Genomic DNA, 19,448 nt, shown 5'->3' with positions numbered 1-19,448 from the left:
GACACAATGCAAGAATCTCATTAATTGACCCACTATTCAGGTTACTGACCTCCAGTTTACTTACCGCCGTTAATCCTGGCTGACATCCTACAATCTGAACCTCAAACACAGGAGCAAATAATGAAGGCAAAAAAAAGATTAAGAAGGAGAAACACCCACAAACACGTGCTTAACGCTAATCTTAGACGGACATACATCACAACTTTTTAAAGATACTCGAGCCCCCTCCCATGTTGCTACGGGAGCCTCAGTGTAAACAGATATGTGTGTAAACAACGACAGACTCTGACACCATCCTGAACAGCAAGTTTGTCCCTTATTACAAAAAGTGATGCATCATTTTTCTTAATTAATGAGCGACGATGTTTCCGCATCCATGACTTGCATCTCTTTCTTTCTGTCTATTTTTCTTTTCTAGGTCATTCCCAGTGCTTGAAAAAAAAACGAGATCCCGTCCAGGGCAGAGAACACAAACAAAAGCAAAGAGACGATTTTCCAAACAGCTCATGTGGACGGATGGAGAACAAGAACATGTACTTAGCGAAGCCGAGAGGAAACACACACAGAGAGAGAGGCGTGAGCTGAATGAACGATTAGTTTGAACTAAATAGACAAAGTGTAAACGCCTTTAGGTCAACGTACGTCTTACAAAGTAAATATATGAGAAAGCTGGGAGAAAAGACGGTGACAAGAGGTGTTGGCCCTCCACTCTGATGTAAAAAGGGAAAGACAGGGAGCCTTGGCAGGTGCGTTACATCTGAATAAATGCAAGCAAGGATTTTCTTTTTCTTTTCTTTTTTAACAGAACAAAACATTGAAAAGGAAAAAATAAAAAAACAGCAATAAATAAGAGTGTTAGAGAGAAACAGGTGGAGGAGGTAATATGAAGAGACAAGAGGGAGTGACAGGAGAGGAGAGAAGGAAGCAGGAGAGGAGAGAAGCAGAGATGGTGGTACTCACTCCAAAAGTGACGGTCTTGACTGGCATGCCTGTTGGCCCTCCACTCTCGCTTTCTTAACTTTTTTTCCTGCGTCTCTCAAACACACCGGCTGTCTTTTTCTGTTGCCCCCCCCTCCCCTGTGAGCTCTGCAGCGCAGGGCACGCAGACCCTCGTCAAACGTAAACACCAACACAGACACACAAGTGTACACACGCCCAAACTCTCTCTCTCTCTGACACACACACACTTGAGTAGGCATGGTGGGTGGAGAGTCTGTGGAGGGTGGGGGTTTGGGGGACGGGGGGGGGGCACAGGGTTTTTTATCTCTGGAGGAATGCTGCCTGTATCTAGAGAGACACATTTCACACCCCAGACAAAAACAAATGCATATCCCACCACTCTGCAGCCGCGCTCATTTTAGAAGTTCTCTAACTTCACTTTCTCGTTTTATATTTCTTCTCTCTCATCTCCATCTTTTCCTCACCCTTCTTCTTTCCTCCATCGGTCTCTATGTTTGACTCTCCACCTTTCAGGTTTTTGTTGCACCCCCCGGTGTCACCCCAACTTTCTCCCCTCCTTTCTCCCTTCTTCCCCCACAACGTCACGCCCATCTCTGTGTCTCCTGTATATTTGTTGACAGCCGCACAATTATTTTTTTTTTTTAGTCCGAATCCAGAAAAGCGGAGAGTTACTGTGGAGAATGGGTGTGTGTTTTTTCTTTTTTTTTTTCAAAGTGGGTCTCTTTCAGTCTGTGAGGTGACTTACAGTGACAAAGCGCATGGCGCAGGGGGGTGGGGGGGGTGGTTGCTGCCACCGCCCCGTGACAATGGGCCAGACACACGGGGTGGGGGGGGAGCACGGAGGGGCCAGCCTCTCAAAGGGTCCTGCCTCTTTTAATAAAGCGTCCGTCATTCCCCGCTTGAAAAGGGCCCCCTCTCCTCTCCCCTCTCCTCTCCTCTCCCCTCTCCTCTCCCCTCCTCTCTCCTCTCTCCCTCTCCTGGCTAAATGCTGGGAAAAGCACATCCCTGCCAAAACCATGCAGAGAGATAAATGCTTGTAGGAGAGGGGAAGGAGGGGGGGCCATGTAGAAAGGAGGGGACGCACTCGTCAGTGGCACTGGACCGTGACCTGGGCAAAAACATCACGTGGGACTTCTCTCCTGTCCACAGTCCTGAGTTTGGACAGTGACGAGGTCTGCCAAGGAATGCAGTGCAGGGGACTTTGTATGCTAATGTCCATGAAGACATGACAAATTATCCTGTGGTCCTCCACGAAGAGGGGGACTGCAACTCAGACTAAAACCTCTTTAGTCTCAGGCTGCTGAGAGTGACTCTGAGGAGTGAGAACTTATCTAGTCCTTAATGATTAAAGCTCTTTAAGGTGTCACACTGAGTGAGTGATGACAGGTTTTATAGGGTCGGGGTTTTGTCAAAACTCTAAAACCTGTTGGGCTCACATTTGATGTCTTGAAGTCGTCTAGTTTGACTTTTTTCACTTCAACTGCTCGAGGAGGAGAGTCTCTCCTCCTTATCATTTAGTATTTGCCTACTTGCACATAGCTCTGTATATATATATATATATTTATTTCTCGTTTACTGCACATAGTTTTGTTTACATCTGTTAGTCCGATCACTGTCCACTTATATCTACTCTTTTTATAATTTGTATTTTAAGTTAAGTTTAAGCTTTAAGTTGTATTTCAATTGACACTTTATATTTAGGTTTAAAATGTTTCGTCTGTCTTAAGGCCGGCCTACACGAGAAGAGTTATAAAATCTGACCAGATGTTAGAAATATAAGATAGATTTAAGTGTTTTGTTCCAATAGTGTGTGAACTAAGCATCCATGAGTGTCGACTGAAAACTCTGGAAATCTTCAAAATGTCTTGAAGTCAAACGTGACTTTAGAGTAAACAAACATGGCCGACAACAGGCAGGAAGAATTGGTCTATTTTTGTCCTGAAAAATCACCCAGACAAATGTAAAAAAAAAAAAAAACTTTGGTTGAAGTTGTAATAACGGCCTTCACACGGGCTGTCCGTGTAGAACGAGCTGGAGGTGAGTTTAAATTGATTTGCTGCAGTTGTTGAGCTTCCTTCTTCAGTCAGCGCTCGTCCCAATTGGCTATCGTTTATGTGATAATTCACATCACAGGATATTGGATGGTAAATATTAAACATGTTTAATATTTAAGATTTGAAACTGATGTGGCCCCATTGTTCTCCAGAGGATATCAGATCACTCTTAACATATCTCATACTAAAGGAGAATCAGGCTAGATCATCTTAAGAACCATCAACAAATCAGGACTCTGCTAAGTTTTGTTCAAAGGGGAGAATTGGGCCCAAAATCTACCTGGATATCTTGTAAGATGAGATTAGATAAGATATCTTTAATGTCACTCTGCAAGTACAACAAAATATTGTTGGAGCAATCCTGTAGATGCCTAATATCAGAAATATACAAATACTAAAACCAAATGTTCAAATAAGAAATACAATTAAATAATACGATATAGTATACAATATACAATTCATTTGCAGGTGACAGGTATATATAGTGTGTAACCCACTTTTTATCTCTCTAAAAAAGATCTTGAAGGGGTCTTAAAGTGTTGGATTCTAACATATTTTGGTATCTGATCATAGCCGGGGTCAAATATTTTCTAGCTTTTTATTGAGGTTTTCTTTTTCTACATCTCAGACGAGCTACATCAGTATCTTCTTTTAAAAAACACATTTTTATCGTAAGGCCTTCTTATGATCTTTGTTTCATCCAGGATGTTTTCATTTGTTTTACTGTTAACTTTAGCCAATCTTTGTCTCGGTTTGTTTCTCTTTTCTCTGTTAGTTGGATGATTGCTGCCCTGTTGTTTTATTTTTCATGCTTTTATTAATAGGATTTTATTGTTGTGTATTTGACTGTTGGGATTTTTCTTTTTTCTGTAAAGCACTTTGTGACGTTGGTTTCGATAAGTGCTTTATAAATAAACTTTAATAATAAAAAAAAGAGAAAATATCTTTGTAAAACACAAACACTTAAAGGAGCCATTGGGCTGCATGTGGTCGAGGTCGTGCAGGTCTTTGCATTTAGGTATATCACAAACTCCTTCAGACGGATGTTTCCTCACTGACTGTCACAGTGTGTGGCTGAGGGAGCCTCATTATAAAGCCATGACCTCACTCTCGCTTGTAACAGGGTTGATTTAGGTTCGGGACAGACATGCCCTCTGCACCCCTGAATCGAGCCCCCCTCTCGCTGGCAGGATAAAGGCCTACAGCTGTCCACGTGTGCTGCTTGTGCTGCTTTATCGCCCGTGTCGTGATGCCCTTAGAGAGCAGAGGCAGAAAGTTGAAAAGGCGGGGGAGGAATCAACATGGCCTCTGATAGTCTGTCAGCTGTCTTTCTTCAACCTGACACACTCTTGGCCTTTTGTCTGCCTCCTATTCTCACTGCCTCTCACACACACACTAATGCCCTCAGGATAAATCGATATCAATTCCTGATTCCAGCCTGACAGATAAATTGAAACATACAGGGGCGGGATGGATGGAAAATGACTTCCATCTCAGTTTGCTGTGGGTCGGCTTCAGCAGGCTTCAAATGATCAAAATCTTCTATTGGGAAGCAGAGGCTCAAACTAGACAAGAACGTCTCGTAGAGGAAGGAAACATGACACTTCTTGTGCATTTCAGCTCGCTGGATAAGATCCACAGTCCAGAGTTGAATATAAGTGGCTGGAAACACATGAATTATAGAGGAAACATGGTCGTCTACTCACTCTCCAGGCCAACAGTGAAGTGGTCTCCAAGCAGCATCTTGTCAGAGTGCTGGAAGACTCTCCCAGGAAAGAACAATATCGTGTATTAATATTTATACTGAGAGAACAGGGGGCTTGGATTATGAATAAAAAATCAAATATGGTTTGTTTCTGTTTTTGTGAGCTTTTGTTATTCAGTGTCATATCGGCCTCCATGTGTCAGTGTGATGCTCTGCAGTGTTGGCCTGCAGCAGCTTCAAAGAGAGTCTGGGCTGGGTCGGGCTGATTACTGCAGTCCTGGCACAATATTCACACTCACACACACACTCACACACTCTCACACACTTTCAACTCCTTATCCGTGCTTCAGCTCCTCCTCAGAAGCTACATTAAGCTCGCCTGGCCCCCTGAACTGACAGAGGAGCGGTTTAGCTTTGGCATTAAGCGGCGGCGGCTGTTAAAACTGTCTTCACTCTGTAGACAGATTACATATCACATGTTGGAGCGAAACGTACTGGATCACTCCTGTGTGCGCAAAATCATTCAGCCTCAGCAAAATGCACATGCCCTGCAGCGTGATAAAGCAAAGCTGACCTGTGGAAGACAAAAACAAGGAGTTAGAGATAAGAGAAGGACAAGGAAAGGAGGGATGAAAAAGATGAAGGGGATAGCAAAGAATGACAGCGAGCGATATGTCAGCGCAGGGTTCGGGTTCCCATTAATCATCATAAGCGGAGAGGAAGGGGAAATACAGAGTGAAGATGTGCAGGAGGAGAGAGAAGCTGTCCTCACATCTCTCCACCATCCCCTGGCTTTTAATGTGCGTATAGTATCAGAGCACAGGCTGGGAAATGCAGGCTTCATAATTCAAAAACAAAGACTTAAGGCATCAGTCACAACCAGGCCTCGGGACGGTTATTCAATCAGTCTGGTTAATAGACACAGAGCTGGAGCGGCCCAGCTTTCCAGACTCTATTTCAGACCTAACTAAGTCTGCATAGACTGAGAGTTCACCTGTCCCTGTTCAGGTAACTGTGTGAGGGAGGCATAATGCTTCTCTTAAGAAAACAACTGTACAGGGTATCTTAAAGAAGAGATGCATCAGAGCAATAAAGTCACCCGACGATTTTCACATTCTTCCAATCTGGTACATTTTAAGGGTTGTGGTTGAACCCATGTTTTGCCTTTTTTATGTATTTCCAGTGCCAGTTTCTTACATTTTAAGGAATCACTGCAAACGTCTGAACCCTCCAGTTGACTACAGCGTGTGAGTTTGGTTAAAACAATGGACGCTAAAATACTGATGGCATTTTCCAGAGAGAGGGCACTCACTCCTCTCTGAAGCCCAGCGTTGGTCTTAACACCGAGTGAATGACTCAAATTAGAGGAACAGCTGGGCTCATTTACGTCAGATTTCCATACATAAATTGCAGATTTCTTTCAGCTAGGTCTGTCACAATGCTGGAAATCCAACTCTGATAAGATAGTAACAATTAGTGATGCAGCGATGCATCACTTTAACATCGATATCGGCCCTGTAGACATCGGCAAATAATGTGGCATGAAGCGATGTCAGTATCCGATGTTTATTTGTTGAGCCAAATCAATTTAACGCTGACATCTAGAACACCTAACTACTGATTCAGAGACAGAGTTTGTAGCCTAACAGGTGACTTCATCTGCTTAATAAAAAACATTGACTTGTTTTCATTGTCAGACATGAGAGAAAGAGTTTGCATGTGGGAGTCATGAAACAAACATCAGTATTAGAACCGGCCCTGATTTCCTCAATCAATACATCTCTAGTCACAATCAAATATTGATACCTATTTTTACAAAATAAAACTTTTAACACTTTAAAGGCTTTATATCTGATCTTTTGATCCAGCAGGTGTCGCCCTTGAGCACCAGCATGAAACCAAAACAACTCGCGGTGCATTGTTGTGTTAGCATGCTAATGCTAGCGATCTTTATTATGCTGGTATCTTCACACTGCATGTAAATTTACCTGAAATGAGCGTGATCTAGAAACACAGTTAAGCAGTGAGTACAGTATGTTATTCTTCTTTTCTCTAGTCCCTCAATTAAACAACTTTTATACACGAGGGGAGGAGTCAGCCGGCCGTCCCGACGATGTAAACAAAGTGAAGATAGGACTCTGAAAACTCTGAAAACATCACAGACAGTGGGACTCGGGTGTTACACCCATTGTAGACAGTCATGACTCACAGAGTTATTTTCAGAGGATATACTTGATTTATATTATATTTAAGTGTGAAAAATCACATATAAAGACTTTAACAAAAGTCCTAGGTAGGGCCAGGAAATTAATCAAGTTTAAATTACGATTTTGTCTTCCCTCAATCGTATAAAAAAGAAACTCTAGAGTAAAGGATTCAGTGCTGCAATGCTGCGCTTGTTTTGATCAAAGGTTTGAATGATTTAGTGCTCAGAGGGTTCAAATGAACAAATGCTTGTGATTCACTTGTTGTATAATCAACCAATCTTGAATAATAATCGTCATCTCAACAGCAATCAAGATAATCGTGATTAGGATTTTGGCCTTAACAAAGCAGCTCTAGTCCTCTGTATCAAGTTTCTGCACATTGCCTAAATTGCAGAAATACATCAGCAGCGTTTTGTGCACTTTAAGAGAGTGAGACCTCCTCTGCTCTCTGTCAGTTTGTAAAAGAGACATAGAAGTTATTGAGGACCTAAATATTTGCCGACCTGTGAATTTGAAGGGACATCTGATTTGCTTGTGGCGTCTTTTTTGTCATTCAAAAATTTGGGATTGCATCGTTTTAAAACTTGTGGTATCAGAAAAAATGTCTAAAAGGAAACAAAGTACGAGACATTTGGACAATTTTAGTTTAAAAAAATGTTGTGGGTGACTTCAAGGTGCCTCCCGGTTATATTTTCCTCAGTTGTTCTTTTTATCGATTTGTTCCATGTGACAGCTTGAAGTGAGTCACTTTCATCGGAATGGGGACGGGGACATTTCCAAACATCTCTTTTTGCCTTTTTCTCATTTTTCATCAGCGATTGGAAATGTTGAGGAAACAGGCCGGGAATGATAAGATGAAAGCAAAGATGGATGAAGAGAGCAGAGAGCACGCAGCTCGGCTGAAAGAAGGGGGAAGCCGTCCGGGGTGCGGCGTTGGCTGTGATGATAAATAATCGGCCTGGAGAGCTTCAGCGAACATGTGTCACAGTCGGTGTGTGTGTGTACTGTATTCTCTTCTGCAGCCTTGTTGACAGCGCGATGGCATCTCCATCTCCACAGCTTTGCTGAGTCAGACTTCTCTATCAAACCCCTCCCCATCTTCCCTCATCACCATCCATCATCATGTTAGCTACACTGACCTAAAGCACAGAGGGAACCATCCAGGCTTCAAAATATTGACAGCTCTTAATTAACAAATAAATCCTTATTGGATCCATCGATCCAGAAGCTTTCTATTTGAACAGTTAATCTACTGGCTGTGCCGTCGGGTTTATTTGGAAATGATGTGTTAATAAATATTAAATATCCTCAATTCAGGATGATGCACTCATCAGTCAGGACAAGGGCATTCGATGTAAAAGACAATAAAAGCTGAGACTCCACTGCCTGTCTGCCTTCCTACACGTTCAAACCCTCTCTCACAAACACACACTCATGACCTCGTCAACACAAGCTTTCACCTACAGTGCAGTCAGTACATGCAGGTGCATACACGCTCACTCTCATAGTCAACACACGCTCGTATGCAGCAGGCGTACAGTTCAGGCAGCGGTATACTCAAACTGAACACGGCCGTGCAACTCTTCATCCTACCATGAGGGAGGGGGGGAGCTATTTTGTTTTTTAAAGAAGATATAGTGTGGTCATCATAGTGAGGTTAAGGTGGACTTTTAGCACGCTAGAATAATCATAAAAGTACAGTCTGATAGTGATGTTCTTTTTGTTACGATCCCACCACTCTGCAGGATACAAATCAAGGTTTCTTTAACTTTAAATCTGACTTTTGTGGAAGTGTATTCAATACATATTAAACTCTCTTTTAACTCCTCGATCCTGCTTGTGGTTGGTCTAGTCCAGTTTTACAGTAACTAGTCATAACAGCTTCATAATTAACCTTTGGCGTTTAAAAACAGACACCCTGATCTCGAGGTTTAATATCGGTGGACTGCAAGAAAATAAAATAGCATGACACCACGTTTATGTTTTTGTGAGAAAAACTGAGGGAAAACTGGGTTTAAGCATTTTGAAAAGAGAATATTAAAAGTTTATTGTATTCTTTTGAGACTTGTTGAAATAACTTTGAGTAAAACTGTAAACTAGACTAACAAAGACTCTAGGTGTTTTCGGGAACAAACAGTTCTGTGGACTTTTTGAAGAGGAACGATCCACTCGGGAGTTCCCTGAGAACTACACACCATGGGGACTTTTTTTCTGTCTGCATTCACACCGCCACGGTACCTTCTCTGAAGCAGGAGCTGAAAAACGGTTCCTCTAAACGGGGTTCTAGGAACTGAAAAAGTTCATAGTTCCTGCGGTGTGAAATGATTAAAAAAGAAGAAAGGTTCCAACGGTTTCTAGAAGTTTGAAGAAGTTCCTGCGACCCTAAAACACCTTACTTTAGTCAAACTGATATTATTATGGTGTTATGGGGAGAGGAAGCATCAATAGCACAGTTTACCCTGGTCTGGTCTGGTCTGATCTGATCTGGTCTGGTCTGGTCTGGTCTGGTCTGGTCTGATCTGGTCTGGTCTGATCTGGTCTGTGTGTGGACCAGCTGAGAATGTTTGGCTTTGAAAAGTCAAGCAGACAGAAAGGTTGTCTGGGTAACGCCTAGAGCATCCTTCAGCACTGATGACACTTTTCTCTCTTACTTGAGGTCGGACCCTCCCTGTTGGAGGGGATTTGTAGATGACCTACGATTGCATATTTTTACACTGACTGTTTAAACACTAGTAACATGATTGTTCACCGGAGGGGCGTACTTTAAAGCTTTTTGGACTTTCCGACCCGCACTTCTTTTGGAGTATACCTCCACTGTTACCCATGCACTCTGCGCATTCACCTGGAACACATGCACATGCTCGCATGCATGCACATCCACTGTTTTTTCACTTTCTCTCTTTTTCTGCAGACCAAAGTCTCAACCTGATGACAACTTAAGGTACATAAGGTTTCAAAAGAAAACGATGAGACGTGTAAAATAAGTTTGTAAGGTGGTCACAAGGGGACAAAGTTAAAAGGTTTGACCGGATTTTAAAAAGTGAAAAAGACCAAACTGAGCTTCTTTGATTAGATTAACAGTACGTGGACATTTAAAATCTATCTTTACATTTCTCTAAGATGAAATCCATTCTGCTCAGTTTGAATACTTTTCAGTGTTTGAGTGTCTTGTTCTTGTCCTTTTTTGAGTCCAATTTCTAAAAAGAACAATTGGTTCATAACTCATATACTTAAACTATGATTGGATAAACGTTGTGTTTAAGTATGAATGTGTTGAGGAAAAGAGTGATGGACCTTCTAAAGCTCTTTATAACCATCCCACTACAGAGAACCTGTTCTGTAGATGTGCTCGGCTTTTATGCAGCCATTAAGGTAATGGTTACTTAAGCTCCGTTGAAAGTTTTCTCTGTAGGTGAGATTTTTCCCATGAGGTGTCTCGCTGCTGCAAAAAGCCAGAAAAGATCAGTTCTTAATGGGTCAGCAAGACGAGGAGAATCTTGCTCTCCTGTCGTCCTCCTAAAGTTGGTATCTGGCCAACTGAGACATTATTACACGACTTCTGCAGTTCTGCACAAAAGCAGCGAAGCCCCCCTCTACCTTTTAATCTGTAGTCTGTGCCGCTGGTATCAATAACCCTGGGACAAAAATGAGAGTTACAATATTTGAATAGGCCACGGCCTTTCACATGTAAATTCAACTCTAACCCCCCTAGCCGAAACAAATTACAGCCAACTGCTGGTGGCTGGACATGAATGGGCTTCCTAATGTAGTCTGCATCTACAGTGAGCCGGGGAGCAGCTGGAAAAGAGAAACTGAGACGGGGGAGAATTTATGTGACAGTGCAGAGTGGGACAGTTTGTTGTTTTTTTTCTCTCTACATATTGAGTCTGCCATGCAGCCGTACTGTGACGAATGGGGCTTGGCTCCCCAAGCATCTGTCTCCAAGGACTCACTGAGGGGTAATTAGAGCTGTGGGAGGATATGGGATATTCTCCAGGTCTACTGACTATGAATGGTGGCAAAGGGGACGGGCCCTTTACACAGACCTCTGACATCTAAGGATTCTGTTTTTTTAAGGAGGGAGCGGGGTGGGATGGGGGCGTTTGATGAAGCGTTACATTTTGGGTCAATTCAATCAGCCCTTAGGGAAACAGTCATTGTTAGCGGGACCAGATTTAAGGTTGCGCAGAGCTTTATATTACCAAACTGGTTTAATAACATTTAACCTGAGTGAACTTTAAAGTTAAGGTACGGTCTCTGACTTGCTTTACTTTTGTCTGCCCCGTTATGATACGGTTGTTTTCAGTACATTTCTCAGGATGCAGCCGCATTGCCAAAACTCGGGTCCAACAGGGTTACAAACATGAGCGGTTAGGATCATCAGGATGTGAACAATACTGTATCAAGCAGCGGCAATAACTGAAGTGAAGCATTGGGACTCAATCATCTCAGTAACAACTGACCACTAAACACTTTACACTGAATGGTTTTCCTTTCCTGATGTGCTCGGCCAATAGAGTCACATTGAGAAGATATCAGAATAAATAAAAAGTCTACATTTTCTAAATTGAAAGATTAATGACACTACATAGAAGTAACTGCATTGAGTGTGTATAAGAAGGCCAACATGGCATCACCAATTTAGTTTGAAGCATCATAACCTTTTTGCCTTCGCTGTGTTGGTTGCCATATCTGGATGCGATGGTGGGACACCCATTGCTACTTATCTTAAGACATAAATCATACAGAAGCTACGCTGATTGTTTTAGAGCTTAGTTATAGCTCCAAAGCTTACCCTACATTATGTTCTATATGACTCTAAAATAAATTACAAAATGAGCTGACTCCGTGATGCATCGGAGAAGACTTTAAACTTGCTCATGAGGGTAATAAACCCAAAAGGTTAATATCTACTGAGGTAATAACAGGGGAAATATTGTCAAGGTTATAGCGTCACATCAAGTTATTTGTATATAGAGCAGGGTATTTCCCACAACCCAACGATACAATACGTATCACCATACAGAGGCGTCGATATGATACAAATTGTGATATACATTGATGTTGGATAATCTCCATGTCCTGCAGACTTCAGAGGCGTATTAAGGGATCCTACGACTTAAAACACTTCACTTCAGGTCCTCAGAGATCCTAGAAATACATTTAAATACTTAGATCCCAGAGCTACGGCTCTGGTGTTATTATGAACTGCACCATGGGTCAGTTGTCTTTTAAAACTGTCATTTTTGCAGCCACATCTGTAACATCTGCATCCATACATGTATTTGCAAGCAGCACATGACGATATATTGCCATATGGATTTTATAGTATATGCCCAAGCTGTTTACACACCAACAGACCGGTATCTCTACAGTTCTTTTGTGCAAGGACTCAAAGTGACTTTTTGTCAGGATTTTGTAACTCGAGGATTTCCTTTCAGTTCAAGAGGTTCAAACAATCAGTCCAAACCGTTGGCTTGTTTACAATCTGCATGATCACCTGACTGCTCATGTTTGTTGCGCGTTATTGAAGAAAATACATTTAAAATCTTTATCTCTTTGGTAGTATGATGATGCTACAACAACATAGATTGTTAAATCTCTGTAAACTTTAGTTTTCCTTTAAATGTGCAACAACGGGGAATGAAGTTAAGTAGTTTGGGGCTCGTGGGTAGAAAGGGGCGCTGTATCACTCTTTCATAAACACAGTTTGAGGAAGCAGACACCCGGTGGCAGGGATTTGGTTTATGCTGTATTTGCTTTCCACTGCTGTGTTGGCTCAGAGCCAGTGAGGGGGGGGGGGGGGAGGGGATCTCTCGCTCGATCTATCACTGCAGCACTCTGTGTCTCTGTTCTGTTGGATATACAAGGTGTACATCTCCCTTTGATCCAACCCGGTGATCATCCCTGTATTTTATATTCTCCCTGTCCTCGCTTCATCATTGATCGAATCCATCGTCTGAGTTTTTAATTCTAACAGGTTGGTGTTTTCATTCCTACCTGACACATTAAGACAAACAAGAGTTGTTGTTTTTTTCAGTCATTCACACACTTGGTAAAAGAAAATTCAAAATAAAAAAGGAAAAAGACAAATTTCCAGAGCATACGCATTCAAGAGCATCACCAAGGGGGAAGACAATACTCCATATTGTTGTGTGTTGGGCCAGCGGCCAGAAGGGAACTGAGATTTCAAATGTTTTTTGTGCGTTCTTCTTGTCTCTATAATCCAAATGGTTAATTGAAGTTCAGTAAAGGTTGGCCAATCTGTGCTCCAGAGTGTTTGGGAGCAATATGGAGATCGGGAGAGTGGGTTTAGGAATCCGACATGAGAGCAAAGGGGCGAGCCAGGATAAGAGGGGGCAATCATCATAGGCAAGAGTTGTCTGGAACAAGTTTCCCAGCAGCCTTTATTGCACTCAGATAATCTCTCCTCCACACAGTGAGCATGGGTTTAAGATCATCTATTAGATAGGTGCAATAAAACGTTTGGCAAACCTGTCCCAGACTGGTTCAACAGATAAAAACAAACAGACAAAACACAGGCACAGCACTTCACAAACAGTGACAGGAAATACACAACAGCCACAATACACAAGACAAGACACTGACACATCAAAGGCACAGGCATATATCGGCAGGCCGCAACCACAACATCTATACTGCACAAACACCACAATAAGGAATCACACAAACACACACTGAAGCACAAACACGACAAAACTGACGCTCACAATCAAATACAAAACTTTTAACAGACGGATGCCATGCAAAGAAGATGAAAAAACATGCACACAAACACACCCATAAGAATAGAGGTTGACCCCAGAACATAAACACACCCCTCTCAGTTCCTTTCTCTTCGTCACACTCACTTACACACACCTAGACTTTAATCTTAGACACAAACACAGTGGCACAACTTATGCAAGCATATTTTCTAAACCAAAAGAACCCACAGGAAAAATACTGTTTGGTGTTATCACTAATGTGAGCCTGTGTGGTGCGAAGAGCTTTGTGTTAAAGCATACGCAGACGTGCTAAAAAGTTGAATTGGAGTCGGTAGGAAATATATCACATCTAATATTTTGCCCGTGGACTCTTGCCGTGTAATATGCTCTGCTTGAGGACAGTAAGTTCAGAGAAATCACAGACACCGATAAAAAGTCAAGTGAGGTACAGATACACACATTGAGTCATAATGTAAAATACAAAAAAAAATTACTTCTTACAGAAAAAAATAACAAAGAAAAATAACCAAATTAAAAAAATCAGCAAGTTAGTACAAAACGTCAAGCAAGGACAGGAACAAAGAAAAAGCTCCAGCCTGATCCCATGACACCTGACTGAATCAGCTCACAGCACAACAGCGACACTAGAAAGTCAAAGGAACCAGAACTACAGTACCATAAGCAACGACACACAACAAAAACAAGAGAGATAAAAAATAACAACAACAGCAGGGCAGTGACACACACTTTCAGTGACACATACAAGATGGTCATAAATACAATATATATATATACATATAGATATATAGAAATAGGAAAAAGCCAGGTATACGTGTTGCAGATATTTACTTCATCATCAAAGTGCCATACTCCTTGGCCATCCGGCATCTCAGAGCTCACACTACTGTCCTGATCGATTAGCCAGCGATGCACGGCGTGGGCCTAAAAGAACATACGACATAAAGACAGAGCCCATTAATCGCAACAGGGAGGAGCAGAGAGATGGAGAGACAAGAAAGAAGAGGGAGAGGAGAGGAGAGGAGGAGAGGAGAGGAGAGGAGAGGAGGAGAGGAGGAGAGGAGGAGAGGAGAGGAGGAGAGGAGGAGAGGAGGAGAGGAGAGGAGCGGACAGAAAACAATGGCAAGGATATGAGAAAGATTCAAAGAGGAAAAGGCGAAAACATTATATTGAGACACAGGTAGAAAACAAGGTGGGGGGGGGGGGGGGGGAGGGAGGGGAAGGAGGAAGAGAGCAGGAAGAGGAACCACCCCGCCCCGCCCTGCCGCCCCACCTCACCCCACCCGGTCCTATCCCATCCCACACAACCCTCCCCTTCCATCCCACAAAAAAAAAAAAAAACTCCCCCTGTGGGAAACAGGTCAGGTTAGGATGAGTGGTATGGAGTGTGATGCGGCACGGCACGAGGACGTCACACATACAGTGGTGAGCGCTGGGCAACGCCACACTGATGGCGATGGGAGGAGGATCTGGTGTTGATGGTTTGAGTCTCACAGATGGATCAGCTGTGGAGCGCTGCGACCTACACGCCCAAGATAGTCGAGTCGTCCTCAGTGTGTCACGACTGTGCAAGTGGCATCCAGACACGATATTTAGTGTACTTACCCAGAATTCACACACAGAGATGTGCAGTACAAAACACCACATCTACTATCTTTAACACAGACAGAAAACAACACAAGGTGGAGTCAGGCCTCTTTAAGAGATTTGCAGAGAAACGGTGCAAATGTTACATCAGCATTGCATCACAGAGACATAGAGCTAGTGACAGATACACAAACACAACAACAGTTATCCATTAAGAGCTGTCACCAGCAGTCGGGGAGGTCAAGACAACAACCAGTTTACACCTTTATTTTTCCCGCCAGAAAAGCACACAGATTGTCTGCTGCTCTAAGCCAATCAGACGGAGACAACAAAACATTCAGACAGTCTCCCAAACGTCTTCTTCAGATCTCCTCACACGGCCTCGGTTAAGATTCAAATCAAACCCACAGTGAGGCAAACTCTACTGCCGGTCACCCTGAAACACACACACTCACACACACACACACACACACACACACACACACACACACACACACACACACACAACAAACCCCATCTGTTACTCCTGACTGTTGTTGTGTCAGCACCAAAAAAACAACCCAACGCAGCTCGTTTCTTGACGCTAGCTGCCCCCAGTGTGGCAGGAAACACTTGTCAAGATTGAAAAAGGAAGAAAAAGGAATTAATTACCCAGTCATGGCTGCTTCTGCACATTTACTATTTATTTACAGTGCGTGTGTTGTGTTTGTAAGATGCTGTGATGCAGCCTGTCATACCATGAGAGCTGCAAAATAACTTTTATTTTAGACTGAAGGGCTATTTAGCAACAAACTGTTGATAAAAGGAGAAAACTGAAGATTGGCTTTTTTTTTAACACAGAGTACTGAAAAGTACAAACACACAGAAAAACATGCAAACTACAGCATGCCTAACTTCAGGACGGGGACTTCTTAGAACTATCCAACCTTCACAACAGGGTCCTAAGACGCTGACTAGACTCTTCTCCTCTGTCGCCCCCCGGTGGTGGAATGAACTTCCAAACTCCATGTGATCTGCAGAGTCCCTCTGCACCTTTAAGAAAAAGCTAAAGACCCAGCTCTTTCATGAATACCTACTAACTTAATGATGATGGTCTCCATATTATTGATGATGATGATGGTAATGACGATGGTTTTTGTTTGATAACGACGACTTATAAGATGGTTTCTATACTGATTAGAGCTCTCAAGAACTGCCCTCAATGTTGTGCTTTGCCTCTGGTCACTTCCTGTCAGCACCTGTGTGTCCAATCAGACTCAAAGCTGATCGTTTGCTCTTACTGACATTGTTCACTTTTTCTAGATCCTTGCTTGTGTTGTTCTTACTCTCTGATGTACGTCGCTTTGGATAAAAGCATCTGCTAAGTGAATTGTAGAATTGTAAAACTAGCCTTTCACAAGTTGTCAAGAATACACTCACAGGCCCTTTTTCCACTAAGTAGGTTCCAGAGCTGGGTCGGAGCTAGTGCCAAAGATAGCACCCGTTCTTTGTGTTTCGACAGCCAAAGAACTGCCAGAAAAATCTGGTTCCAGAGTAGCACCAACTCCTTGCTGGTCTACACGAGAGCACCGCTTACAATGGGGACTGAGTTATCGTGACCAAAATAGAAGCACGCAAAACTGTGTTATGACCACTTCAGGGACAGACCTGTTAAAGTTTCTTAAGTTTATACCTAATTAATGTTGTCGTCACATAACTTTACGACCTGAATTATATAATTTTAGAACACTTCTGAGTATTGAGTTGCATGCAATACATTAATTAATTAGAGGGCCGTACCACCAGCGTTCAGAAGGGCAACTAGAGCAAGATGGTGCAAAGTTTGTTAGAACCCTCTGGGGTCCCCTACTGGTCTGGGGCCCTGAGCCGTTGCCTGCTTTGCCTGTTGACAAGCGGCGTCTCTGTCTTCAATGTCCCAACCTGTTTCATCAGATTTTGTCTGGAGCTCACAAATGAAAACAGCTCTAGAGAAAGAAGCACAAACACTCTTTTCTTTCTTTTCTCTCCACAGCTAAGCACTTAAGGGGTTGCAAATGTTGAAGATAAAGAAACAACAAGATGCAGAACGTGTTATATTGTTGCAGGCAGGAAGTCTCTGATGCGTTTCAACCAATGATCAAACAGTTCTGGTAGAGTTTACTGGCTTCTTTAATAGTAGTCCATTGTAAAAAAAACAAGCTGTATTCAGAGTATGACAGAACAACACAGATCTTATCTAGAAATTCTATTAATATCTTCCACTAACTTCTATTCAACATGGTTCAAATTCAAAATAAAGAAGTGTGAGACCAGCCTACTAAAAGTCATCACCCTCACCAGTCTGCACCAGAAGTTACCAGTGGGTTCAAAACATAATTAATGTTGAGTATATGGGTTATATGTTGGCGCTCAATGCTCAATGAGGCCAGGAAAAAACCCTGGTAATCATAACAACAATTAGCAGAGGCATGTGGACATGAACGGACTACTTACATCAGCCACACTCGGCAAAACCAATTTGCCTTTGTTTACTCGCAAACAATGTGATCCGACTACGTCTGGAACATCATTCATCACGACAATAACTGCACAAGAGATGCTTCCACTCAACTCAAATGAGATGTAGTCAAAACTGTGCTTACACACCTTCAGACTAACCTGGTCAGATTTTAAATGTCTGTTAAATAATCGAGGAAATTAACCGTAAACCAAAACCCTCGTCTGAAAAAAAGATCCTTTTTAACGGACGCAATGTTCCCTCCCTCAGGATTTTCCTCATCTTTTTTACAATTGTAAGGACATTTGATCTCCAATAAGGACGGAGGTACAACACACACACACACACACACACACACACACACACACATTAGCATGGAGCAGGACCTTTTGTGTCAGTGTGTGTGTGTGTGTGCGTGAGAAAGACAAATGCATTATCTGGTAAACACATAGCAGCAGAAACAGACAGAGTCACCTCAAGGGTACAGTGAATCAAAGGGTGACAGCAGAGGCCAAAGCCTCGGTTAGGACACCCAAAAATAGACAAAAGCAGCAGTGGGGGGTGGGGGGGCTACAATGTACGACCTGGCGGGGCTTTAGTACACCTTTGACATTTTATCCAGTTTTTTCCAACTTTGCGAGCTTAAACGAGCGCTTAGCACGACCTTCATCTGTTAGAAGTATTTGCATTTGAAGTGCTCAGAAACACTGTGTGTGCATGTGGACGGGATTGAGTGTGCATATGTTTATGAGTCGGCGCTTGTGGGTGCGTGTACGTGATGCGCGGGGCGTCATCCGTAGAGTTTGTGGTGAGTTACAGAGCGTGTCAGCTTAAAACGAATAATTGGATTAAGTAGCAGACGGCTAGTGATGACAGGGAGAGAGGAGCGAAGGGGTGGAGGAGGAGGTGGAGGGGGGTGCTGATAAGAGTAACAGGCCGTTTGCTGCAGAGCCTCTGGGAGCCTCGGGGCAGCGAAACAGACGCGCAGAGGGAACTCAAACTGTTATGCTGTAGATTAGAGGGATAAAGGGATAACACACTGACAGTCTCTGGACATCCAACTAGCAGCCTCTTGGCATTTGAGTATACTTTACATCAAACTCCAAGACAAGCGTAAGACAACCAGTGTGAGTCATGGAGTGTTGGAGAAGACTCAGGTTTGTCCCCCGTTTGCTTTATGTGCTTTTAAAATCTCCCCGATGGCCTTTGGAGTACGGCTGCTCGGGAGGATGTTACCTCTCCACATTCGCTCGCTCATCCTTCCCACTGTCAGCTGCAGAGTGAGAGCTGAGGATGCAACTGAGTCAAGAGAGAGAGAGAGGAGTGCATGTCAGCAAAGGCTCATAATAAAGAAAAAGAAATGTGTGAGAGAGAGAGTGAGTGGAGTTGCAGAGTGGGGGAACTGTGTTAAATGTTCACACAGTTGACTGCAGGCGAACTGAAAATGTTCTTGAGCTTGTGTAGCGCTTTTCTAGTCTTTTACACCACAGGTCACAGCTACACATTCACACACTGATGGTAGAGGTTTCTGTGTAAAGTGACCATCAGAATGAACTTATCCCATTCACACACAGCCGATGAAGCAGTTGAAGCAACTTGGGGTTAAGTCCTTTGCCCAAGGACACATCGGACATGTGGCCTTGAAGGTCAAGTTAATTTATTATTATTTTTAAGATTTATTTTATTTTTGGGCTTTTTGTGCCTTTATTGTAG

General features: G+C 42.9%; 1 protein-coding gene across 13 annotated transcripts in view; it reads right to left on the bottom strand.

Annotated features, from left to right (window-relative positions):
* Positions 1–19,448, bottom strand: part of ank1a (ankyrin 1, erythrocytic a) — a 121,542-nt gene that overhangs the window by 60,862 nt on the left and 41,232 nt on the right. For 10 of the 13 annotated variants that reach the window (XM_065951670.1, XM_065951667.1, XM_065951666.1 and 7 more), the window contains exon 2: positions 14,504–14,596. The exons of 2 other annotated variants lie outside the window; for them this stretch is intronic. In XM_065951670.1, the coding sequence (XP_065807742.1) occupies positions 14,504–14,596 (93 nt within the window). Of the gene's footprint in view, positions 1–960; positions 1,152–14,503; positions 14,597–19,448 lie in introns of those variants that run through there. One more of the 13 variants, XM_065951668.1, reaches the window with a different exon arrangement.

The sequence above is a fragment of the Labrus bergylta genome, chromosome 2, assembly GCF_963930695.1.
Source record: "Labrus bergylta chromosome 2, fLabBer1.1, whole genome shotgun sequence".
In the NCBI taxonomy this organism is placed as follows: Eukaryota; Metazoa; Chordata; class Actinopteri; order Labriformes; family Labridae; genus Labrus; species Labrus bergylta.
Note: the sequence above shows the minus strand (reverse complement) of the source record. Positions and strands in the feature narration are given on the sequence as shown.